This window comes from Dermochelys coriacea, chromosome 2 (genome assembly GCF_009764565.3).
Source record: "Dermochelys coriacea isolate rDerCor1 chromosome 2, rDerCor1.pri.v4, whole genome shotgun sequence".
NCBI classification, from domain to species: domain Eukaryota; kingdom Metazoa; phylum Chordata; order Testudines; family Dermochelyidae; genus Dermochelys; species Dermochelys coriacea.
In genome coordinates, this window is record NC_050069.1 from 156,983,316 (window position 1) to 157,010,704 (window position 27,389).

The window sequence follows — 27,389 nt, forward strand, 5'->3', positions numbered from 1 at the left end:
ATATTTATGTTCATTCTGGTTTCTATGAACATTCAAAGGCCAAGAATAGTTGCATGCTTTAGGGGTATGTCAAATAATTTATGAGCCTTTTTCTTTATTAACGAAAGTACTAGATTTAGAGGACCCAAAAGCTCTTTGAATTGTTGCTAATCTGATCACGATACTGAAGCTACAATGATACTACCATCAGTAAATGTAGAAATTGTTTGGACAGTTTCAGGAAACTCTGAAGGCTCATCATGCACCTGCTCTTCATTACCATTAATAGCAGTCTTTGACAGTATATGCTAACCACACTAGCTAGAGGTGGTGGAGACTCTTTGCTGGTGAGACAGGGACAAATTCTGTACTTCCCTGCTGAGAGCAAAGGGGATCATATTTCTCCGATGGCCTTTTTGGGACAGAGGAAAGCAAGGAAGCCATTGACATATTGGTCACTTTACCCATTTGGCCAAAAGCCACCTGGTCTTAGGGTATAAACAAAGCCCATAGAGGAATTCATCAAGAAACTTCAGAATGGAAAGAAGATCTGGAACCAACAAAAGAAAGAAGATTGAACATCTCTCTAGAATCTTCACTCAGGGGATTCTCTGATCAGACTCCATTCCAGAGGAAGCAGAAGACAATTCAGAAAATCTCTCAAATCCAAACCCTCTGAAATGGGAGTAACATCCTCCCTATAGAAGAAGAATGAAGTGCAGTGATAGGGAAAACCAGATTACCTAGAGTCAGAAGAGATGCATTACTATCTCTTAAGAAGTGGTAGTGAAGGTTGTTCCTCAGATCAAAGAAACCGTGCCAAAACCGGGGTCTAGTCAGAACTAGGAAGGCCAAGAGAACAGCAACTGTTTGATCCTCTAACACAGGATTAGGGAGTCACCCTCAGCTGCAGCCTTTAGATCCAATGATATACTGTCCCTGGACCTATGGGATTTGTAGATGGAAGTCCAAGTGAGGTGTCCAAGAGAAATGGTTGACTGGTATCTCTATTTTTAAAACTTCTGACACTGTTCCTAATGTTACAGTATGCAAAAAATAAACATGTGGACCAAGCCCTAGGACCCAGAACACCTTGGGTTAAAAGAACCATGAGATCAGGCAGATTTCTTGGGGCACATCAAATTGACCAAGACTTGAATCCAAAAGATGGATTCACTATACCAGCCATGCTTTAGCACCACCTCCATGAGAAACAGCCTAAGCCAACACTCCTTTTTACATTTGGCCTAAGGAGAAAAACTGGCAGAAACCAACCATTACACTTCAGTGATTGCCCGTTGCTTAAAGCAACAAGCTTGCTGGTCTGTAAAGGGTATTTTTACATTACAGGAAGGCCAGCACTTGATATCACACTTCCTTTCAGCCTTGACCATGTCAGCCCTTTGAGACGAGTATGAATTTTCCAGGGTCAGGACCCACAGTCAATTTATTCATATATTAAGGCTAACAGAATTAGCCATGACTTGGAGTCAGAACCACAAGCAATCAAATTGACAAGTAAATTGGGCTGGTTAGTGTCACGGTAACTCAGACTCAGTATGGAGCTGAGGATGATACCAGTACCAAATGGAACCTTGAAATGGTACAAGCTGTTAATAATTCTAATGAATGCTTTTTTTTTTTTGCTCAACAATCCTAGCTGTAATAAATACACTACTCTGACAAGTAAAACAAACTAGCAGTGAAAACAAGAAAATTTGAGCCAATGTTCTGTTGAGAATGATGATGTTTACGAAGTCTATGTTGGTGACAGAGGAACTGAGGACATTTGGGGACATAGTGACATATGTGCCCTTACACTGAACATTTGGATACAGCAGAAGGCACGTGCATAGCCCCAATGATTGCTGCTTTTAGATCATTCCATGCTCACAGTAGGGAGGACATGAACATCTCACGAGCGGGAGCACGCAGAGGAGATCAGATGAGAACCAAAAGTTTCAGGCTGCATTTTTTACAGGAAGTTATTAGCAATATTTACGGATTTCTCAGCCATTGACTAAAGCAGAATTCCATTATCCTAAGATCTAGAACAAAAAGTAACTTTGAAGCTGCTATTCATTGAGTGTAAAAAGGTATGTTTGAGACATGGTATTTTTCCCCATACAGAGCACAGCATTTGAAGCACATGCTCTTGCGCTGCTTTTTAAAAGGTTTTAATTAATGTAGGAAACATGAAAAAGCTACACAAAAAGAAATAAAATGTTGCAAAAATTGAAGTAAATAAAAATACCTTTTAACTGTCCCAGGAGCACCAGGAGGAGTGCCCAATATTGTTCTGTGCAAAAAATAATTTTTACAGTGAATGCGAGGAACAGAAACTAAAAACTAAGGAACATTTCCACTTACATTTATCAAAGATGGCTGCTGCTCTTGCTACCAGAGTTATATTATTATTGATTGATGTCTACAAGACAGTGAACTAAACTAAGAGAAATTTCAGCCAAGACTTACAAAAAGTGCACTGCATTTAGCAGGATAACAAAAAAAACAAAAAAAAAACCCACCTGGAGTTCTTAATGTGTAGGGAAAAGCATAGTCTGCAGTGTGTAGAACTCGACATTTGTAGTGTATAAAGGGAAGTTACAGTACTGCCCCTTCAACACAAAAAATGACCTCAAGTAGGTAATTACGCCCTCCCAGTCTGTTATTTCAGGCATTATATCCTACTTTGTCATATTCTCAACACAGTAAACCTCAACTCTACACACATCTTAATAATAAAAACTCACATGCAGTTTCCCTCCCCTGTATCCCACCTCTTTTTTACCTACCTTTTTGGAAGGAGATGAACAGGATAGTAGAGAGCTGGAAGAAGTGAAGAAGGAAAAAGTAAAGAGATATACTCACAGGTAGAAAGAGGATGAAAGGAAGACAAGAAAAAGCTGCTGAAAAGGAGCAGAGAGAAAAAGGACAAAAAAAGAGTTGAAAAAACCCCCAGTGAAAGAAAGTGTACTTCAGCTACATTTTATAAATATTTGGATAGCATTGTTAAACTTTTAAAAATGTATTAATATAATGTTACCTGAACACAATAATAAATATTTAGTAGCTAAAGAATAGGTGCTTTACATTTTCAAAGCAGTCAACAAAAATTGTTTATAAACCCACACTTACAAAATTCACAACTGGGGTGCAAATATACCAACCAAGACTTACATATGATTCACACACATTTAAAGTGACGCTGATCCAGCAACATTTATTGCGGTAAAAGTGTCTCCAATAAGCTCTGAGAAAAGTGTCACTTTGATGACAAAGTGAATCTATTGTGAATCACCAACTTGTAGAAAATGGCCTCTTTTGCAACCTCATTTCATGTGTCCCCCTCCTATTTCTTCCCTATACATTATGCTCCATATTTGTGGTCTTACCTCACTCTTCACACTTATTGCGCTGGTGGTAGGCTGAAAGGAAACTCAGATGCAGTTGTTCCCTTAGCCCCAAGCCTCTGCTGATTGCTAAAAAAAAAGACTAGCGCAGCTCATCTGACTGTATCTAAGAGGCAACTTATAAAAGTTCTTGGGCAGATCCATATATACCGGTATTATGTAATAACAAGCTATGAAAATTTGAAAAGAAGGAATTAATTGCATTTCAGGCTCTTTTATTTAAGTTACCTAGCTTTTATATGGATTTGTATTTAGGTACATAGCACTCGTGCGTGTGTGATATTACATATACATATATACACATATACATATATAAACACACCACAAGAAAGGAAGCTGAGGGCAGGAGAGATGAAATAGAAAGTTAAGGCTAGAAAATGAATTCTAATTTGTCTTTGCATTAAAGATATACCATCAACATATCACATATATAAAAAAAGACTCAGATGTACTGATACATGCCAGTCACACACATTCATCATGTGCCATATGGATTCGGTTCCAGATCACACAATGATTTGAGCTTTTGACCAGTCACTCTTATCAACTATTCTGTTGCTTTTCCATCTGATTTAATATACAAAACCAATACGAGGGGAAATGCCTCCAAACTAAAGGAGACAGTGCACCTACTTTGAGAAGATCAAACAGTTTGTGGACCATCTCGTCCTTCTCTTTTGCAAAGCTTCCTTGTATTTGGTACAACCAAGGAAGCTATTTTCACAATATATAGAAATAAATAAAATAAATCTAACCCATTAGTACCAGTAGGTCTGAATTTAGATATAAATTAAATTAATCATTACAGGTTGTCCAACAAAAGGTGACAAAATCAGTAATTACTGAAGATTGATCATGCCAGATTCTTCATTTCAATCCACAATATATTATCACTAGTCCATTATTTCTACCACCTATTATTTAACTTAGGTATATTTGCTCTTTTCCACCCTGCCCAATTGATCTCCCCTTTTAACATTTAAGAACTTGCCCTTTCTCTCCTCTTTATTTATAAATTGTTCAGTTAAAAGTTGTGCAAATAGTCAAAAAGAATATTTTCTGTCCAACTGAAGAGAGCTCAATCTAGGATAAAATGGAGAAACCATTTTGTATAATTCCAGCCAAAAACAGTGCAAAGAAGAAGAAATGGGCAAAGTAAACATTATCAAGAAAGAGCAGGGTGTTCAGTCACCATTTTGTTGTCATTTTTAAGCCTCTCTTACCTTTTACATTTCCTCTTCCGTTCTCCATCAACACATATTGGTCAACCTCCTATAGCAATACAGAAATCCAGAAAAGAAAAGGAAACACACCAGCATAACAGAGGAAAAAGTTGCAGATGTGGAAAGCATAGTATAAACAGCAGTAGAGGAGCAAGAGATGCTAAAATAAAGCCTCTTGTTCAAGAGAATTCAGACTATGATAATCCCAGTAGTAAAGAACTGGAGAAAAAGATTTTTCCCCTAACATTTCTTTGACAAGAGAAATGAAGCAAAGTTTTGTTTAATTTAATAAGGTCTTCTGCAGAATGGGCAAAACATTACATTTATTCCCTAATTAGAAAAGAAACAAAGAAAAGAGAATTGTACAAGATTATACACTGTTGATTACGAAAGGTTACTATATGAACCTAATTTATGTAGGATTCTATAATTGGGGGTGAACTTGGATTTTAATTTGGAAACCAGAGTGAAAGTAAAGAAAGATAATCCTAGCTTGATCACTTTTCTTCCAAACAGGAGATGTAAGCAATAGCTTTCTCAAATTTTCAGGTGTTGAAAGGCACGAATACTAAAGAGAAATTCTGAAAGCATCATCATTTCTTACCTTAAGGACAGAACTTTTAACATTAAAAAGGCTTTAAGATTACTGCTGATGTCTACAGTAGCATTGTAGTTACTAAAATCACTGAAAAACTTAATATTTTATATATAAACACCTCTAAAAGGTATCTTCTTTTTTAAATAAAAGCCTATATTTTGAAGTTAAAATATTTCTTATAAAAGAAATGCTCATTTACTCTGAATAAAAAAAACCTAATATGCAATTAGAATTATAAAATTATTTTAGGACTTTCATTTTTGCTAAGAAGAAGAGTTTTCTTTTGAGCCATAAAAATTAGTCAAATATTTTTACAAACTTGAGCAATAACTCTGTGGTGTTTGTAAAAATACAAATACAACAGAGGTTTTATTTTAAGTGGCAAATAGTACATTTAGAAATAAAAGTGAAGACAAGTTCTTGTAGAACACATATGCTGTATACATTCTACAAAGTATAATCAGACAGAACACTTAATTTTGTAATTTAAAATATGTATACCTCATATTCTTTTCTGCAAACTTTCAAAATGTCATTTTTTGAAGAAGCCTGAAAGATAATTAGATTTCTTCATTAACGTATAGCACAAACTAATCAATAATGAAATCATGCAGCAAAGAACAAAATATAGTAAAAGTATATTTAGATAAAAACTGGGAACTTCACTCACTTGCACAGTTTCTTCTAGAGAAAAAGAATTATTAAAGGTTTTATGGTTCTGGGACAACATGATGGGCAACTTTCACATTTTATTCAAATCAAACCATGTATTTATCCACCAAATTGGTCAGAAAAACAAAAATACCATGAGAAGCATCCGAATTTGCATTTATCTCAAAAGTGTTTTTTTCCATTATTTCTAAAAAATAGAAACCACAATTTTTAGCAAAGGAAAAAGCCCATACAGACCAACACGTGCACTAAAAACAAATTCTTACCACCACTTTCCTCTTTCCCCACCAATCACACCACTACATCCTTTTTGCTACAAATGACTCTTGGTATCATTGATAATTAAACTAATCTCTTGAGGATAGTGCCCTTGTATTTTACTTGTTCTGCAAAGCATCTCACACACCTATTACGCTGTGTTAGTAATGATAAACATTTCAAGCATCACTCTTGAAATCTCAACAATCTTTGCTTCAGTTGCTTTCCCCAGTAATTTAAAGCAAAGGAAGGACTTCTGCACTTGTGATAATGCTCTTTGAAATATAGTATGGAAAGTACTGTGAAAGGAGAGCAAGTTGAAAGATTCAAGAATACACTTATTTTGCCACTAGCCCTTGTGATTACAGTCTTTGTACTACTACTGGCCTGACCTGACTTTTATTTAAGCCAGTGGTCCCCAAAGTGGGGTGCGCAAGATGATCAATTGGGGGGGTGCAGAAGGAGAAGCACCGCCGGAGCAAAAGGGCAGGAGGAGCACCACTGGAGGGGGGGAAAAAAGCGGGTGAGGCGGCCCTGAGTCCTCTGGCCCCTGCCTGGCAAAGGGGGCAGCTCCCAGAATCGAGGCTCACAGAATCGTGGCCATGGGGGTGGTGCTGCGCTGCGCAGAGCTCAACAGAAGCTGTGCTCTCTTGTACCAGTGCAGAGCTTGGTCTTATGCCTCCTCACAGAATTTCCTTTTGAATGCTGGCAACAAAATCTCAGCTCTTAAAATCTGAACGTAAAAGCAAGCTGTACTGGAGTCAAAGCCAAATATTTTCTCAGAATACTTGGCAGTTAGATAAAATATGAGCATTACAATTTAAATGCATATTCTAGAAAATGCATCTCTCAAACAAATAAATGGAAAGGTGGTTATGGAAAATAATATAGATAAGACACTACGATGGTGCAAATAGTAAGCAAAAGTGTTCACTAAACAGAGGAAAAAAAGCAGTGATCAAAAAAGCAAAACACCAGCCAGAGCCTCTAAAAATCCCAAAGTCTGTGAAAATGAAGCACAAGCCACAGTCCCTCTTGAGCTTGTCACTGCTTTCTATTTAGAGAGAGGTTTCCTTCACTTCTGAAAACAGAAGGAAACATAAAAATTGTGACTGACCAAAAATAGAATTTTACATAAAAACAGAACTACCACTTTATTTAAAAAAAAAAAAAAAAAAAGTAAAAGGGAACAATCATGCCTTTCACAGAAGACGACCAATGGCTAGATATACTGGACTTTGCAGATGTTTACATACATTTTAGTGCCGTTTTTTCTATTAAAAATCTGAAAAGCATTCTGTGACTAATTCCACTTATTGCTTCTAGGTTTGTCATTGGCACATTTAGATACAGTATCTTCAGATCAAAGACTCATCAATATCTTGGAAGGGATCCAAAGAAAAGTTTAATAGGTCAGTGGGATGCTGGCATCTTTAGGATTCAAATTATCCATAGCAAGGCTTAGAAACAGCCAATTTGTGCCAATATGCTGTACCTATACCTCTCTAAAGCTACTACATTCTTCAGAATCATAGCATTCATTAAAAAAATAAAAGCAAGTAATCAAGCACAGAGATGTCTACCCGAGTCTGAAGTGAGCCTGGAACTATAGCTCTTAGACCTGTGAACTCATTTTATTAAGATATTAACTAAGCTGAACAACAATGATAGCTAATTGTGACATTTAAGTTACTTAATTCTTCATGTAAGAAGGGGGGGGGAGGACATCACAGATCTACACAATTTATTGTGAGCCATTTATGTTGAAACACAAGTTGGTGGCATTTGGGAGAGTCCAACATTTCGTCCCACCCCAACCAAGTCAAGAAGAAACCAAGCCCAAAGAGCCTAGTAGAGCCAATGGGGAACACCCCTACCCTGACGTTCTTACCTGTTGAAATGTCTTTCATCATCTTGATCGATCGGTTCTTCAGCCCTCATATAGATTGCGCCGATCACAACACGTCTTCCATTTTTCTCTTATCCTGGCCTTCCTTCTCCATGTGCTGCCATGTCTTTTCATGAATAATTTTTCCCATCTCTTTGGAGATCAACCAAGTGGTTGTTTCAGTTCCCATGGGTACCACGCAGTGACAGTTGCAATCCATTGATTGTCAGTGAGCCTCGCTATACGCCCAGCCCATCGCATTTTACTGTACCTGCTTCCAGCAATGACGTCCTGCACTCCACTCTGCTGTCTGATCACTTCATTTGGGACTCAGTCGCGAATTGAAATCCTCAGAATTCTTCTTTCCATCTCCCTCTCCATGACAGAGGGTTGTTGCCCCTCTATCTTCATCAGCGCCCATGTTTTGCTGCTGTACAACATTGCTGGCAGTGCTGTTGAGTTGAAGAGGTTAGCGCATGCTGCCTTGTTGATTTTTCTTTGGGGGACATCCTTGATAGAACTGAATGCATGCCAACCTCTCTTTCTTTAGGAAAGTTCACCTTCCTGATCATAGCGCATGTTAATTTCTTGGCCCAAATAGACGTATTGCTCCAACTCTTCTATTTGTTCTCCAGTGGCGTAGCCAGGTGGAGAAAACAGGGGGAGCGGAGAAAAAAAAAAATACTTGTACTCACCCGGCTGCGCTCTGGGTCTTCAGTGGCACTGAAGGACTCCCACCGCCGAAATGCCGCCGAAGACCAGAGAGAGTGAAGGATCCCCCGCGGCCAAAGTGCCACCGAAGACCCGGAACGCCGCTGGGTGAGTAAAAATTAAAAAGATGCCAACAAATTTAAAAGGCGCCACTTCTGCTGCTTCGGCCACTGCCCCACTCCCCCCTAGCTACACTACTGTTGTTCTCCCGACTTTTATTTGGGCTTTTGGCAAGGCATCAAATCAAAATTTCATTTTGGAGTGGTTCATTTTCAGTCTGACTTGGCTGCTTTTTGTGTTGAGTTCTTTCAGCATTTTCTGTAAGTTTGATAGTATTTTCGGCAAACAACACAATATCGTCCACGAATCTGAGGTGGCTTAACTGCTTTCCACTGATGTTGATTCCATTCTTCCCATTCATCTGCCTCATTACCATTTTGAGGCAGGCTGTGAAGAGTTTCAGTGAAACCGTGTCTTCTTGTTTCACACCTTTTTTAACTGGGATGAGAAGGGGAGTGTCAAACAGTTATACATGTAGTGCAGTCAGAATTTGCTTTCTTTAGTAGTTTCATGTAGTTTGTGTCGATGCCCTGCTCTGCAAGAGCTTTCAACACTGCTTTGATCTCGACATTGTCGAACGCTTTTTCATAGTCGAAGAAGGCAACACATAAAGGGAATCTGTATTCCCTTGAGTGTTCCAATAGCTGGTTTATAGTGAAAATATGGTCCATTGTGCTGAAATTCCTTCAAAACCTGCCTGCTCTCTCGGCTGCTGCTCATCCATTCTCTGAGAGAGTCCATTTGTTGTTATTATAGTGGACAGCTTGTTTGTGAGAGCAGGCCTATTGGATTATAGTTCTTTACATCTTTATGATCACAAATGTACAGCAAAATGGTGTTGGACTCCTTCCAACTAGTTGGCATCTTCTGCATTTCCAAATAATGGCTAAACCTCTGTGCAAGGGTTTCCCAGAGGTCTTCACCTCCAGCTCTTATTTTGGTTGTCAGTCCGTCTTTTCCTGGGGCTTTTCCTTCCTTCATTTGCTACACTGCATGTTGAACTTGTTCAGCTGTCTTAGGTCTAAGATTAGCCTCCAATCTCCATCCTTTTTCAGTACTAGGAAGTATTTTGAGTAGAAACCCCTGCCCTTGTAAAGGCCAGCTCTATTGCTCCTATCCAGAGGAGAGAGTTCACTTCTTGCCTTAGTAGAAGCCCATGAGAAAGTTCCTTGAAGAGGGATGGGGAAAGAGGGTGGAAGCAAGGGAATGACTGTATGGTGTAGCTGTATGGTGAAGCCTGATGTTTTGGCCTCCCGGACCCATTAGTCTGTGGTGATCCATTCCCAAGTCTGGTGGAAATGGACAAGGAAGTCCCCAAAAGGAGGGAAGTGGACTAAAGGATGCAACTGTAAAATCAGAGGAATGGGAGGATTCCAACCTTCAAATCAACCCATCAAAAGTGCTGTTTAGATGATGCCTAAGTGGTTGCAGAGGGCAGATGGGTGGCCCTCTTTCTCAGAAACTTGTGTCTCTTTCTGGGGGGTTCAGCAGTTCTTTGGTACCCCAAGAACTGAGCAGGGCATGATGTCTTGGCATTCTTTGAGATACTAAAACACTTCTTGCTCATAGGTGTATATATTCCAAAGGACCGAAGGGTAGCCCTGGAGTCCTTAAGCATGTGCACAGAGTCATTCATGGTCTTGGAGAAGAGTTCTGTAACCATCAAAGGGTAAGTCCTTTACCATGCTTTGGACCTCTCTTGGAAACCCCTAAAGCTGGAGCCAGGACACCCTGTGCATAACCACTGCCATAGAGATGGACCTGGCAACAGTATCTGCAGCATCTAAGGACACTTGGAGAGCAGTTCTGGCCAACAGCTGACCCTCTGCAACAAACAGACTGGAATTGTTCCTTGCAGTCATGTGGCACATGTTCAATAAAGGCTGTGAGCATGTTGACAGGTTTCAGAGTGGTAGCCATGTTAGTCTATCAGCAAAAAGAATGAGGAGTATTGTGGCACCTTAGAGACTAACAAATTTATTTGGACATAAGTTTTCATGGGCTAAAGCCCACTTCATCAGATGCATGCAGGGGAAAATAGAGTAGGAAGATTATATATCTATCTAGATAGATGAGACACACACACACACACACACACACACCATGAAAAAAATGGGTGTTGCCCTACCAACTTTAACAAGACCAATCAATTAAGGTGGGCTATCAGCAGCAGGAGGGAAAAAAAAAACTTTTGTAGTGATAATCAGAATGGCCCATTTCAAACAGTTTACAAGAGGGTGTGAGTAACAGTAGGGGAAAAATTAGCAAGGGGAAATAGTCTTTACTTTGTGTAATGACCCATCCACTCCCAGTCTTTATTCAAGCCTAATTTAATGGTGTCCAGTTTGCAAATTAATTCCAGGTCTGCAGTTTCTCATTGGAGTTTTGAAGTTTTTTTTGTTGAAGAATTGCAACTTTTAGGTCAGTAGATCTAAAAGTTGCAATTCTTCAATTGTAATTGAGTGACCAGGGAGGTTGAAGTGTTCTCCGACTGGTTTTTGAATGTTATAATTCTTGACATCTGATTTGTGTCCATATATTCTTTTACGTAGAGACTGTCCGGTTTGGCCAATGTACATGGCAGAGGGGCATTGCTGGCACATGATGGCATATATCACATTGGTAGATGCGCAGGTGAACGAGCCTCTGATAATGTGGCTGGTGTGATTCGGTCCTATGATGGTGTCCCCTGAATAAATATGTGGACACAGTTGGCAACGACCTTTGTTGCATGGGTAGGTTCCTGGGTTAGCGATTTTGTTGTGTGGTTGCTGGTGAATATTTGCTTCAGGTTGGGAGGCTGTCTGTAAGCGAGTACTGGCCTGTCTCCCAAGATTAGTGAGAGTGAGGGATTGTCCTTCAGGATAGGTTGTAGATCCTTAATGATGCACTGGAGAGGTTTTAGTTGGGGGGCTGAAGGTGACAGCTAGTGGCGTTCTGTTATTTTCTTTGTTGGGTCTGTCCTATAGTAGGTGACTTCTGGGTATTCTTCTGGCTCAGTCAATCTGTTTTTTCACTTCAGCAGGTGGGCATTGTAGTTTTAAGAACGCTTGATAGAGATCTTGTCGGTGTTTGCCTCTGTCGGAAGGACTGGAGCAAATGCAGTTGTATCTTAAAGCTTGGCTGTAGACAATGGATCATGTCATGTGGTCTGGACGAAAGCTGGAGGCATGTAGGTAAGTACAGCGGTCAATAGGTTTCCGGTATAGGGTGGTGTTTATGTGACCATCGCTTATTAGCACTGTAGTGTCCAGGAAGTGGATCTCTTGTGTGGACTGGTCCAGGCTGAGGTTGATGGTGGGATGGAAATTGTTGAAATCATGGTGGAATTCCTCAAGGGCTTCTTTTCCATGGGTCCAGATGATGAAGATGTCATCAATGTAGCACAAATAGCGAAGGGCCTTGGGGAACAAGAGCTGAGGAAACATTGTTCTTAGTCAGCCATAAAAATGTTGGCATGTTGTAATTAGTAAAGTTACATTTGGCATTGATCACTGGATAGTTCATGAGCTTGAAATGCAAGGTTGCACAGGACTAAGACTTCTGCCCAAAGAGGTCCCATTGCTTCTGATCCTTTTGGTAGAGGGTAGCCCTCCAAAAATGCTGACTACTCCTTTCATTCACAGCATCCATCCTGAGGGAGTTAGGTGGGGAATGGAAAAACAAAAGTCAAAGTCCTTAAGGTGGCACATTGTCCATCCTTTTGCACACGGGTGGAACAGTGGCGGACATCTGCCATATAGTCTTAGCCAGATCCAGGAGGGCCTCATTAATAGGTAGCGCCACTCTGCAAGTGGTTGCCGACTGCAAAATATCAAGCAGTCTGTGCTGCTGGTCTTTGACCTCCTCCCGAGGGACGTTCAGAGTGTCCACTACCATTCTAATGAGGTCCTGGAATTGTCTGAAGTCACTGGCAATGGAAGGAGAGAGAGGCATGAGCACCTCATCCATCAATGTCAATGGCACTTTGAGGAGCTGGAGGCTAGGGCAGATGAGAAATTCACCCCTGAAAGGCCTCCTCCTGCTTTGTAAGGATACAGAAAGGATTTGAATCCCCAATTTCCCTAAGAGATGGTACTGGTGGTTTATTGAATGGTTGCTGATAGGCAGCCCATGGGGCCCAATATGGCCATTATGAGAGTGGCAGATAGGGTTGGTTCCACTGTGATTGATGTGTCCCAAAGTCCTCCCTGCATGACAGCAGATTCTCAAAAGGGGTATATAGGAGAACCCCAACAGAAATCAGAGAGACCAACTGGGAGTCCTCTTCTACCTTCCTGTCCTCCAATGGGGGGTGGGGTAGCCAATGAGAATGGAGGAGCGTCCTGTGCCATAGAGCGGCCTGAGATGCTTGGTACCTGACAGCAACAGGACGCCGGCTCATTCAGGACTGATAGGTCACTTGAGTATTGCAACAATGAGCATACCACAGGCTCTGTCAGATGCAGATACTTGCTTTATATCAAGGGTATTGCTTGTCCAGTCACCCCCCACTGAGCTCCTTGCAACAGTACCAATGACTGGGTTAAGGCCCACAATAGCACCAATGTCTGAGCTGAGTGCTTCAGTGTCAATGGCAGAGCTGAGATAGTACCATGTGTTTCTTTTTACTAATGAAGGGTTCAGGCACCCTCTCCGAGCAGTGTTTCCTCTACATGAAGCTTCGGAGCCTCACAGGCCTGCCGGTACTGGAGAAAGAGTCCTTGGCCTCCACAGTACCCTCTGAGAACTTCATTGGGGACCTGGTCTTTTTTGGAGCTGGCTCCTTAGATATGGAGTCCATGCTCCTCTTTTTGGGATTCTTCCCAGAGTGTTCTAAAAGCTTCCCTTTCTTAGGAGAAGCATGCCCCAACGTTGACATGACACTGTATCTGTCTGGGGATAAAGGTACAAAGGAGGGGGCTGGGGGTCTCCTGACCTGGCTGAGAGGTTGCAAGGAATGTTCCATCGCCAACAGTCTGAGCTTTATGTCCCTGTTCTTCCTAGCCCTGAACTTAAAGGGCTAAACAAAAGGAGCACTTCTGGGAGATATGGGACTCCCCAGACAGACACACACACTTCAGGTGTCTGTCACTCACCAGTACAGCCTCCCAGCAGGAGAGAATATTTGAAGTCTGGCAAATCAGGCATATCCCACCAAGAGAATACAGTCTCCCAGGGGGGAAAAAAAGAGTAAAAAAAAGCCAACAAAAAACAGTCCTCTCACCTAAAACTAATTAACTGTACAAACACTAACAACTCCTCTAAACTAACTAACTTTAATAGAAAAAAAAGTGAATAGGAAGGCAGAGTACGCTCTAGGTTGGATCATGCTAGTTTCCCCAGGCTGAGGCAGTAGAGAAGGCACCGAGGGCAGTTTGCCCACGCATCCTATATAGCCTTGGTGTCTGCCACAAGAAGGCATAGGGCACATTCGTGGGCCTAATGAGCACTCCTAGCTAGATATCTCCTATGAGGCATTTCAGAGGTGCATGCGCACCTGAAGTGAAACGCCCATAGGGACACCACTTGAAAAAGAAAATTGGATATTTGGGGTAAAAAATGGTTACATCAATCAATTTAATCTTTCTGTAAAGTTAAATTATTTAAAGGAAGCAGAAATAAGTTACCTCAGTTGAAATTTTGTCACAGTACCAGTCTAATACAATTATTTTTTTAAAAATGTAATTGGATCTTCCATGACTACACCTGGTCAGGGAGTTAGTTCCGAGATGCCACCCAAAAGAGGATTATAGACCTCTCTAAGCACCATTCAGGGTAATATAGTTTGTTACTGACTCAAAGTAGAGTTTCTTTACTGAGTTACCTAAACCCCAGCAACCATAAAGAGGGTTTATCTAAGGAAAAAGTGTCAGGGTAGGAGTGAGACCAGACCTGAAATAGAAAGGACAGTTAATCAGGAGCATTGGACCACTTATATTCATTGACTGCCCTTTCTATAGGACAATGGACCTCAAAAGATCATTTTATCCTAAAGCCCAAATCTGTGCTTTCTTTAACTACATCTGAACAAGAGTTATGTAGTCCCTGGTTTTATATTCCTTAATATGTTAATGAGTTGTTACAATGCATTCTTACTCTTTTCAATCCCTAGAGTAGACACATACCATATTTACTGCTTTGAAGCATTATATAACCTAGTTTTGTTCTCCAATATGTCAAATACTTTTACAGTTATAGTCTTGCCCAAAGTTCACAAGATGGAAGAATTGTCTCAAACTGACTGCACAGTTGACTTTTGACCATCCAAGGCTATTGTGGATAAACTTGAGCAGAAGCACGAAGATCTGGGAGGCTTGGTGACCTCAAGTAAAATGCTGCATTCCTTTGTCATACAGAGTTTCCAGCAGTCACACAGACTTTTGCTGTTTAAGTTGGTTTCAGCTCCCCATAGAGATAGCACATTATTTAGGGAGGATGTGGGGAAAGTGACCATGGAGCTTCCAGAATCATGTAATATAACCATCATATTAATTAAGCATCATAAGCTAAGAAGGCTCTTTCAGTATCATAAAGAACTTGTTTACACTATAATGATCTGTGCTTCAGTCAGTTATGCTGAATCGCTTTAAGAACAATTGATACCATGCATCCACACTACATATGGCTTTATCCATCTAAGTTTTGTTCTGCAACCACATTTACACCATCTGAAGCCAATTTAGCTCCAGTGGCTTGAGGGTTCCTGAAGGGCATCAGAACAAAAGATACAAGCTACACTTTATCATTGCCTTAGCTAGTAAACCTCATGCGTGTTCCCAACCAGACTCCATTCTCTGCCCCCACAGCTATGACCCCTAGTCATGCCTCATTACCCATACACCTGAAAGGTAACTACCTCTCTGGAAATGCTCTCCCCGGGTCTGCTAATAGTCCCTATTCCAGCTCTGGAAGTCCTCAGCCACAGATCCAGTATAACTCTTCCAACATAATTAAAAGGAAAAGATACTTGGAAAGATACAAGATCATATAAATGTTTTCTTTCCTAATTTATTTTACTTGTTTTACTAATATTTAGGTTTTTTTCTTCCTGCATTCCCTTTCTCCTCCAAAGGTTACCCTATTGTTATCCTGAACACTTTTAGACTGAAGAGATACAAGTCTAAATTTTGGCCTGTTAATTTCCAAGAAGAGAACTAAAACTATTTTAGGTCCTCCCTCGGCACTTCCTCCTCCCTCCCCCTCCCCCAAAAATACCTCAAAAGATTTGTTGCGGTTCAATTTAGAAACTTAACTTAACAAAAAAAAAAAAAGGCAGAGCTTCAGTTAACCAAGAACATGATGGTATACATCATAGGTGTACACAGAAAGTGATTTCGTGACCTATTTCATAGTTCTAAAAGTAATTGCAGAATATTGTCCCCAAAATTAAATAAAGTGTAAAGGTGTAGATGTAATAAATGAATTTAACTTGCCATATTACTGTTCACAAACTGCAGTGTTCTGTTATGTTTAATACTGATCATGGAAGAAAATTAGAAAATCTCACCTGTTTACATGCTTGTCGACATTCCACAACAATAGCTAGTTCACAGCAACCTAAGCCAACCCAACCATCAGACTTTTTCAAAACACCTTTAAAATAAAATGACAGCAAATATTATAGTAATACAGGCGGCTATGACAAAAATACCCAACTAACTCTAGGACTAAGCCAAAGTAGCTAAGAGGGAAAATAACTAAAAAATAAACATTCCTCTTTTCTTTTAAGGCCATGTCTCCTACATGTTATCAAAATCAGATGTGTGCAGTTTATTGTCTACTTTATTTAATAGTATATTTTCAATCAATTATTTAAATTAAAAGGAATGTAACCTATTACATTTCTCTTGCCTTTGTTAAACCTTCAGTCCCTTCCTGGCTTTACTCCTCTCTCTCTCTCTCTCTCTCTCCCCCCTTTTCTACAATAGATTTTGATGCATCTCTTCCTGAATTATGTTCAGTAACAGTCTCATATTTTCTTTTTGCCCCACCACACACCCCTTATATAACTGCTCTTCCCACACCATATTCTGTATATTTCTCCCCAACCCCATTTTTTCCTATTTCTTTCTTCTCTGACTTTTCCCCACAAAATACCTTAATACAACAATTCTCTTTTCTAATTTACACAATTTATCTCTTCCCCTCTCTCTGCATGCAGTTTATCATTCATGATTTTGTCCCACAAAGCCAAACACTATAACAAAGGACTGCCTTGGCTGCAGCTACTTCTTGGGTGGAGGGGAGATGGTGAAGCTGTAGTGGTACAGATCATATGAGCCCCGGATCCTGATTCAGAGTCCTAAAATCTGCTACCATTAATTTCTTAAAAAAAAATTAAAACAAGTTTCAGGATATTCATGCATTATATCCTTCCTCTAGGAAACAAGTTGCTAGTAGAGGTAGATGAGAAAACAACAGACTAATAAAAAGCCCTAATATGCACATTTATCTTTTAAAAGATTCCTTGGTAATCTTCTTCCATTCCTATAGTCTTGGCTGCCATTTCAATTTACAACAGATTTTAAAATGGCTGGAGGTCCACAAACTATGACAGATAAGGCAGTTTGACATTCTGGAGAGAGATTAACAGTTTTTAAAGTGTTGCTTTTTCTCTCCATTCCCTCATCTGCCTTTTCATTTTCTCCCTCCCTTAGTTCCCTCACTCGCCATTTCACACAACATGTGTGGGGATGTTGATTACTTTGTTTAAGATCCATCTGCATGGAAGCCCCCGCCACACTCTAATAGTCTGTACTGAATATCTACAGCTATTAAAAAGACACATTTCACCAATATACCAATTATTTTATCAAGGAAATATGACATATGTTGTGTGACATAATTCAAAATTGTAAGAGTAAATAAAATGGATCCTCATTTAGACAGACAACCAGTTCATGAGAAAGTCACATGGGGTAAACATCCATCCACAGTTAATCACAGGGTTAGCTGCCTGCTACATGCTATTTTAGTATTTAATATTATATAGCAGTTGTTTCTGCGGAACTTTTGCATGAACAATCTTCAGGAATGTGGAGCTATAGATACAGTCATCTTAAGAATAAATCCATGATACTGACAATTTCACTGAAATCTTCATTAAAAAATATCAGTCGAAAAAAGTGAAATAAATAAAAGAAATCTGTAAGATTTAAACAGTAAGACAAAATGAACGGCTACTGATTAAGGCTCTGTGTTTGTCACAGAGGTCATGGATTCTGTGACTTTTGTAGCAACTAGTGCACCTGGCACAGGGGCTGTCTGAGCAGCTCAGGCAGTCTCCAAGCCAGGCGCACTGGCCATTGCTGGGGCAATCTCGGCCCCCGCACCCGCAGCAGTAGAAGTTGGGGGGGCACTCAGGGCTGGGGGGCGGGGCACAGCAGTTACCAGCCAATGGGAGCTACAGAACTGGGGCTTGGGGCAGAGTGGAGGCAGCACGTAGAGTTAGGAGCTAGAGGTCGCTGCTTCCCAGGAGCCAGGTAGGGCGCCTACCCCATCCCCGTCAACCCCCTTTCCCCCCGGAGCACCTGTGGTGCCCCCTCAGGCCGCCCCCCCTTCCGAGCATCCGCAGCACCCCCTGGGCCACTTCCCCAGCACCCATGGTGTCCCCCGGGCCGCTCCCCGATTCCCCCCAAGTTTTAGTCAGGAGTATATAGTAAAAGTCATGGACAGGTCATGGGCCGTGAATTTTTGTTTACTGCCAGTGACCTGTCCATGAGTTTTACTAAAAATACCCATGACTAAAACATAGCCTTACTGCTGATCAATCAGAACAAAACTTCCAGGGGGCTGAAATCTCTGTTGCAATGAACTGGCTATACCACACAGACCACACTAAGACCAATCCACTTTTACAACAGCACTGTGTATTACTACACTGGCATGAAAAACTAAGTAATTAGGCAACTAAATTTTGCAGTAGAAGGAGTTTGAGTGTTTCAGATGTAGATCCACTTAGATCACATTATGGTAAAACAATGAAGCAATCCTATATTAAAGTTCAAGGTAGAACACACAAAGCAGCTACAGATACATGTTAAATTAAAGATGCCACAAGAGCCTTGCTATGGTGCAAGTTTTATTGCATGTGGTCCTCTCTCAGGGGTATCTCAAAACAATCAGAACGATCGTGTGTATAAAATCTGCTGCCACATCTAAATAAAATGTTATTGAGTTATGTTTACAATGGCACAAACTGATTTTGTGACTAAGGCAATCTGAACACACTTTAATGGAGTTGTAACTTCTGTTCACAGAAGTCTGGAGCATGTACTTCTAATACTTTTTGTGAGGTGCTCAAATAGTAGAGATTATGGTAGTATAAAAGAACACACATTACATAAAATGGTTCCTAAACTATGGTCTCTGGACCCGTGGTCCACGGACAGCTGACTAGTTACATGATGCTGGATCTCTTTCTTGTTTCTAGCTGCTATATCACATTAAAAGGCAGTTAAAAAGCAGAGTGGATTGATTTAAGTCAAAACAATTTAAATAACTGATTTTAATCATGATTTAAATGTGCAAATAGCAAACCTTTATTTAAATACCTGATTTTATCTTGGTTTGCATGTGTACTTTTTAGTTACCTTCCTAAAGGCCAAAGGACCATTTTTATCAGTGGGGGGAATTACTGTATTATGATTACACATACAATGAAACTAGTTCAGACAATCCATCTGGACAAGTGATGGCGATTAAAAAGGCTACTCTGATAGATAAAACATTGATAATGAAGATAGGGATTCAAGCGGCAGTGAAGTAACTGTTACCTGAAGTAACAGATCCACGTTTTTAATCTCAAGGGGCTTCCCTAGGGATTTCATGAAAATTGATCATGCAGAATGCTCCCAGAAACATTGAGCATTTAGATGAGAGTCAATGGGACTTAGGTGCTTTTGAAAATATATAAAGAGTTTGTATAGGAGCTGGCTGTTAATCAGAGGAGCCAGCGAACAGGAGCAGCAAATAGAGGAGTTTAGAGAGGGTGTTTGAGAGGCAGAAACACCTAACAAACATACGCTAAAAACTTAGGCCAATCATCCCCCAAAAAAACAAAGATGAGTAAAAATAATGCAGCCAGCATTCCAGCAGCAAACTGGGGGCTATCCAGTTTAGTGTACTGAATGCAGCATGAACAATAACCTGCCTTGCAGGCAGGTGGCATGTGTGTTCATTTGGTGCAAACATCTCATGGCCCTCAGAGATTGAATATGGGCTCTTGAGATTGAACTGGAGGAGCTAAGGGAGACAGACTTCCAGGGACACAGTAGAGCAGTTCCACTCCCAGTTTGACAACCTTTGTGCTGTTGGTGAAAATGAAAGTCTCAGGGAAGGAGAACATAAAGCTGAAGCAGAGGGAAACGATCCTTCCAGATGACGTCATGGTATTATCTCACACTGTCGCTACCCCTCTAGGGGAGGGGACCCCAGTTACAAGGAAGAGACAGGGAATAGTAATGGGGGATTTGATTAGAAATATAGATAGTTGGGTTAGTGATGACTGGGAGAACCATTGCTTTCTGAATGCAAAGGTTGTGAGCCTCAAAAGACACATAGGACAGCCTTTTGTACAGTGCTGGGGAGAGGCAGGTGGTCATGGTAGATGTAGGAACCAATTACATAGAGAAAGGTAGGAAAGAGGTCCTGGAGGCCAAATTAGAGCTGATAGATAAGAGATTAAAGTCCAGGTCCTCCATCGTAGCATTCTTTGAAATGCTTCCAGTTCCATGTGTAGGGCCATTTACACAAGCAGGGGTGCAGGGTCTTAATGAATGGATGAAACAATGGTGTTGGGAAAAGGGATTTACGTTTATTAGGAACTGAGGAACTTTTTGGTAAAAGAGGAGCCTGTACGCACAAGATCACCTTCTAAATTTAAGGGCAACCCAAGATCTACACCGCCCCTTCCCCAAAGCCCCACCCCACTCACTTCATCCTCCTCTCTCTCCGTCGCCTGCTCTCCCCCACCCTCATTCACTTTCACTGGGCTGGGGCAGAGAGTTGGGGTTCAGGAGGGGGTGAGGGCTCTGGGCTGGGGTCGAGGGGTTTGGAGTGTGGGAAGGGACGCTAGGCTGAGCCTGGGCTGGGGGTTGGGATGCAGGAGGGGTGAAAGGTGTAAACTCTGGGAGGCAGTTTGGGTGCAGGAGGGGGCTCTGGGCTGGGGCAGAGTGTTGGGGTGCAGGAGGGGGCATGGGGTGTTGGCTCTGGGAGCAGGCTCAGGGCTAGGGTGCAGGCTCCCGCCAAGCAGCACTTACCTCGGGCAGCTCCCAATCGGTGGCACAGCGGGGCTAAGGCAGGCTCCCTGCCTGCCCCAACCCCACGCCACTCACCTCCTGTGGGGGTGGCACATGGCTCCATGCACTGCCCCTATCTGCATGCACCGCCCCCGCAGCTCCCATTGGGCACAATTTCCCGTTCCTGGCCAATGAGAGCTGCGGGGATGGTGCTTACAGGAAGGAGGAGCACGCCGACACCCTTGCCACCCTGCCGCCAGGGCTGTGGGGATATGCTGGCCGCTTCCGGGAGCGGCGTAGGGCCGGGGCAGGCAGGGAGTCTGCCTTAGTGGCAGCCCCACTACACCACCAGACTTTTAGCGGCGGAGATCACAATCGACTGGGAGAGTCTCCAGGATCAACCAGTCAATCGTGATTGACCAGTTGGTGACCACTGCTGTACGGGGAGAATGGGCCTCATCTAAACTAAAATGGAACCAGATTGTTGACATGTAAAATAAAAAAGGTTGTAGAGGAGTTTTTAAACAAAGGGCTGGGGGAAGTTGACAGGTTCAGAGAAGTACACGGTTCAGCTAGAGACATGCCTCAGGAGACAATTTATTAAAAGAATACTCTATACACTAGTAAAGAGGCGAGGACAGAATTCAATCAAGTTGAGAACCAGTCAAACAAAAAAAAGTGTCCTATTCAATTGCATCACATGAAGGCACACAACTCAATATTGACAAATTGTTATAAGTGCTTGTATACAAATGCTAGAAGTCTAAATACTAAGATGGAATGATGATACTGATACAACAGGCATCACAGAAACTTGGTGAAACAATAATAATCACTGGGACATGCTAGTATCAGGGTACAAAATATATAGGAATAACTCAGTAGGTCATGCTGGTGGGGGAGTGGCACTATGCGAATGAAAGCACAAACTCAAATATAATAAAAATCTTAAATGAATCAAACTGTACCACAGAATCTCTATGGATAGAAATTCCATGATTTAATAGTAAGCGTTGTACTCCTGGGGGAATTCTGTGCCACTATGCAAGCGCAGACTTCATGTCCCCCCATAGGTGCTGAAACTAGGGGTGATACCACAAACCCCTGGCTTGAATTAGTAACTACAACCCAAATACACCTCTACCCCGATATAATGCGGTCCTTGGGAGCCAAAAAATCTTACAGCGTTATATCGAACTTGCTTTGGTCCCCCTGCTCCTTGTCCCCTGACCACCCCCTCCAGAGACCCCCAGTCCGTAATCACCCCCAGGATCCCACCCTCTACCCAATCCCCCTGCTCCCTGTCCCCTGACTGCCCTGACCCCTATCCACACCACCGCCCCATGACAGGCACTCACCGGCAGCAGCGGGAAGCGGAGCACTGCTTTACCACATTATATCCAAATTCGTGTTATATCGGGTCACATTATATCGGGGTAGAGGTGTACATGGTTTCTGCCTTTAACACCCCCACTATACAAATTGTTTCGACCCCTCTGTGTCCACTGTAGATTTTTTTTTTTCCCCTCCACAGAACGTAGATTCTATTGAGAGGTGCTGGAATTATACCTTTCGCCCAACAGGGGCTGCTGTGGCACCAGAAGAGAGGGAAGCCAGCCATCAGCAAGGAAAGAGGAGAGGCCACATTACTCACAGTGGGCCCAGGTGAAGAGGCATGGGGCACAAAGGGTTGCTGGAGGGTCACAGACTGGGGTTCAGAAGCGCTAGGGAGGACAGACTGGGACACAGGCTCAGGTGCTAGTGAGGTGACAGCTTTGAGCCAGAGGTTGAATGGGAGGGGAGCTGCAGGGCTACGCAGGGATTGGGGGGAGGGGGTGCAGGGACGAACAGAGACGGGCATATGTGCCTGACTTAATGAGAGAGGCTAAGGGTCACAGCCAGCGTCACTGAAGTTGTTTATTCATTTTAGGTGTGGTATAAAAATATGCCCTGAGTGGAAGTACTCAGAGAGATACTCCCAGAGATAGTTCAGGCACCAATCTTCTGAAGGTCAGCTGTTCAACTGGGAAAATAATGACCCAATTCCACCTGGGCAGGCCTGGCTTGAGAATATGGCCTGTTTAAGAAGAACAGAGGTGTGGCTGGAAAAGCCAAAAGAGGAAGCTGGAAATGCAGTATTGAGTAATAGGAGCCACTCCTGCAGATTAGTGGTACCAGTAAAGAAAAGCACTGATCCCAAGCGGGGGGGGAGGGTGTGCATTGGCAGCTAAGATAGACACCCCAGGATCAGGGCAGTGGAGTCTGAGGTAGAGGTTAGAGGTGGTAAATCCCCTGGAGAGGGTGGCCCTATTGTTTTTCCTGATGCAGGAGGGAGTTAGGGCCCTCACAGAGCTGGGATCCACAGAGCTGCCGGAGCCACCTGGTTAATTATGCCTTCCCAAATGAGCACAGCAAGCACCTTTTCTCCTTCACCTTCTTGATGGACTGATAATGATACAGGGGAAGAAGAGGCTACAGCATACTGTGGAGCAAGAACAGGACTCAGAAGAAGCTAAAACTTTCTGCAATATCAAAAGGAGTTAGGCCTCTCGGAAGGAGGAAGAGGCACAAAAATTTGGAGCCAAAAAATGTCAAATTCAATGGGATTTTTTTTTCCTTATGCTCTGTATTTAGGAAAGCATGTGGTCTACAAACCCGTTACTGCTACCAGGCAGCAAACTGAGTTGAAGCAGTTTCCTAAAGGGAAATCCTACGCCCCATCCTGCAGCTGAGAGATCTGATTCTGACTATTCAATTGCAGAGCAGAGGAAAACCCCTCTACAGAAATGGAGACTGTATGAGAGAAGAACAAAAGTGCTTTTTCTATCCAGAGAAAAATCCTACAGTTTCTCTAATGTCAGGAGTATATCAGAGGGACTCCTTGTCAACGAAAGGGGAAGGGGAAAAAAGCTAGATACAATTATTTTCTGGGTGAGATGGAATCAAGGGGTAGCATGCAAGATGAAAAAAAGCAGAGTGGGAGGAGATTATTGTAGCCAACTCACTAAAATGTCAGTTGGGAAACTAATCCAAGTAGTAAAAGAACCTTAAAGATTAACAGTCTCAGGGTATTGGAAGTCATGGGTTCAAAGGGAGACTGGCAAAGGAACCACAAACCAGGCAGAGGCTTGACGCGGAAACACTATGACTAACCTGAGGCCGGACAAGACCAGATGAATAGAGAATTTACCACTAATGGGTACAGACCTTCTTTGTCAAATTTTGCTTGAAGAAAATTAAGAATATAAATAATGAGACAGCAGATTACATGCTTTTAAGATCCCTCCCCCTCCCCCCCATATTTTGTAACAAATGACAGAAATGGCATCTATCAGACTGCAGGAGTGTCAGTTACTTTAGAAACTTAAGAGTTAACCTCATGTATTATGCTGTCAATGCCAGCATTTTAAGATAAGACTGAAAGACATTCTCCACCTAGCCTTATTGGTAAAGGATTTATGGGGAAAATAAAAGTAACCACAGACTGCATAGCACATCTGTAACCTAGGCCCTCCCTCTCAGACCCAGGAAGAAACTCCTAGGATATTGATTTTGTCCATCACTTTATTATGAAGAGGGAAAACTGAAAAAAAACAAACCATCGCATCATGGACTCTCTAAGGTAACTGTGTCACCTGCGCATCCTTGAAAGCAGCTGCAAAAAGTTTGTCATTTGAGAACAGTACCAAACTGTCTAATGTGGAGGGATGTCCTCCATCTAGACACCAGGTTCTGGATACTACAGGAAGATGACTTCACTACCCTGATAAGATTATAGTGTGACACAGACCATCTGTGATATGTTCGGCCTCAAAAGAAAGATTTCTCTTCTCCCAGAAGAAGAGGGGACTAGAATTCTACCCCAGAAACCTCACATTAGTTCAGAAAAATCAAGGCAAACAATTTAAGAGTAGCTGCTCAGCACCGGTTTCCATTCATGGAGTCTCCAAACAGCAGCAGCACTTTCTTTACAAACTCGTGTTCTAACAGTATGCATTTTTTTCTTTCAAAAAGACCACTGCCCCTCAACTATTCTGTAATTCAAACAAGCCCTCTTAAGCAGGGAGACTAATATCTGCAGTTAACCCTGCACAAGTTGGTTTTCTAGAAAGAGAGATTTGATATTATCCCCAGTTGAAACATTAGCCACAGTCTCTGGAGAAAATACGAAATATTCCTATTTCATTCAAAGACTTCAAGGTACTTTACAAAGGTGAGTGTTGTTATCCTCATGTCAAAGATGGAATGAACTGAAGCACAGAACAGTTAAGTTACTTATCCAGGATTACAATGTGCCAGTGGCTATACTGGGCTTAAAACCAAATCTCCTGACAGCTAATCATGTTCAAACCACTAGACAACACTGCCTCCCAAGCATTAGTTACAAAATACTCCCACAAGATCCCCCTTTTACAGACTGGAAAACTGACACAAACTAACGCCCACATTTTTAAAGGGATTTAGGCATTGCAGCACTGAGCATTGCAACACCTAACTGATTTAGGAGCTTAAGTCTCATTTTCAAAAGTGGTACAGACACTAATGAGGCTAAGCATCTAAATCACTTTTGAAAATGAGACAGGCATTGCAATGCTGAGCACCACTAAACTTAAACGCCACTAAAAATTTGGGCCAAAGTAGCGCAAGCAAGGTTACATAATAAATTAGTGGAAGAACAAGGACTAGACTACAAGGACTAGACTAGACTACAAGATTCCTCAGACCCTCTAAACCTACTGGAATGGACAGTTTGACTCCTGAGAACAAGAAAAGCAGGTAGGCTCACTGGTGGCAGGTTGAGCAACCTGTAAGAAGAATTAACTGTCTTTTTTTTTTTTTTTCCTGTTTTTCCACTTTTTCAGCTATGGTATGCTAATTTTACTCTCAAGTTTCTTTGTCCAAAAGGAACAGGAGAGGGTTACTGTGATTATTCTGTGACAAGGCAGAGCAAAATTAGATAATTTAGGAGAGAAGATGGGACTTGGAGCGCCAAACTATCTTTAATGAAATAGCTATTACTGAATCTCAGTACGACATCATGAATCCCACCCCCATATTCTAGACTGAATAAGAGTGGTATAAATTTGTAATTAAAAAATTGGAAATTAAGGTCTAGAAGGGGACAGTATTTTGGGGGAAAATAGGCAATCACAGGACATCTAGAATCTTTTAAAAAGGCAAAGGAGTGCTGGCTCAAGGCTTTTCAATACTTTTAAGGATGAGTTCCCAACCCTTGACCTTTTTCTTCAACATATACAAGAAACAGATAAGAGATATTTGAGTAAACATCAATGTAATAATACTCATCCACTTAACATTTTCTACATGAGAAAAAATGGTAAGAAAAAAATATATTTGCTTTCCAATTCTGACAAAGTCAAAGCACCACAATTTGGGGTAAATGAAACAAGCAAACAAAAACATTTCTGGCTTATGTGGAAGCCTTATCAAAGCAAAACTATTTTGAAACGTACAATATGGAAACTAGACAGCTTTGTTGTTAAATTAAGCCTTTTATCAGCAAAGGCAAAATATAAGTGAGAATATTTAATAGTTCTTACCTGGCAAAGAAGAATTTATACAACCCCAAACTTCTCCCTGAAAAATAAAATGCAATTAAACAAAAGTCTTTATTTATGATAGATTAAAAGCTTTTAAATATAGTAGATGACTTAGCACCAATACAAAAAAGTGTCAATACCTCTGTAAGATAATTGATCTCATGGAAGAACTCTGCCTCCTTCTCAAAAAAAACCACAAAAATCAGAGACAAATGTCATCAGGTGTTTATTGTCAAGAAAAGGATGATGGGACCTAAAAGGACTCCTCTCACTCTACTGTATTTTAATTAAAAGTGAGGTTTTGGGGGTTTCTTTTTTGCAGACGCAGAACATACTTTAGACAATGGCAAAAACTGAAAGCTATGGGTGTTTCTACATCCTGGAAGATGTAAAAGCGTGCATGTAGTAGACAACTCTGTGAAACAGTCACTGTTAGTAACTTCCCTTTCTTCTTCAAAGGTACCCTCTGCATATTTCCAGCTGTGGAAATATAGCAAGCAGTATTACCACTTGGAAAACGTGGGCTGAAAGAGTCATAGTGCTAAAAAGTTCAGAATTCAAACCAAGACGATGTATCATGGGGGTTACAGTTGTACATAAAGTTATTTGTTTCACCTCTTTCCTTTAAAAAAAAAAAACACCCTGAGAAATTACATGTAAAGAGTAACATTAAAAGAAAAATATTTAAGCTGCAAAGTCAAGTAGTTGAAAGTTCGCAATTGTCAGACTTATGGCTGCCCGGGCTGTTTTTTGTTTGTTTGGGGGGTTTTTGGTGGGTGAGGAAGAGAGAAGGATTCTATCATAT

At 41.4% G+C, this 27,389-nt stretch overlaps 1 protein-coding gene across 5 annotated transcripts in view; it reads right to left on the reverse strand.

Annotated features, from left to right (window-relative positions):
• Window positions 1-27,389, reverse strand: part of RECK (reversion inducing cysteine rich protein with kazal motifs) — a 136,765-nt gene that overhangs the window by 86,226 nt on the left and 23,150 nt on the right. For 3 of the 5 annotated variants that reach the window (XR_006279135.1, XM_038389770.2, XM_038389768.2), the window contains exons 4-6: window positions 26,585-26,621; window positions 16,292-16,377; window positions 5,715-5,762 (exon numbers count right to left, since the gene is read on the reverse strand). Coding sequence is in view for 2 of the 5 variants with exons in the window: in XM_038389770.2 (XP_038245698.1) it covers window positions 5,715-5,762; window positions 16,292-16,377; window positions 26,585-26,621 (171 nt within the window). In the remaining 3 variants the exon portion in view is untranslated. Of the gene's footprint in view, window positions 1-2,233; window positions 4,665-5,714; window positions 5,763-16,291; window positions 16,378-26,584; window positions 26,622-27,389 lie in introns of those variants that run through there. The other 2 variants (XM_043508547.1, XM_043508546.1) reach the window with 2 other exon arrangements.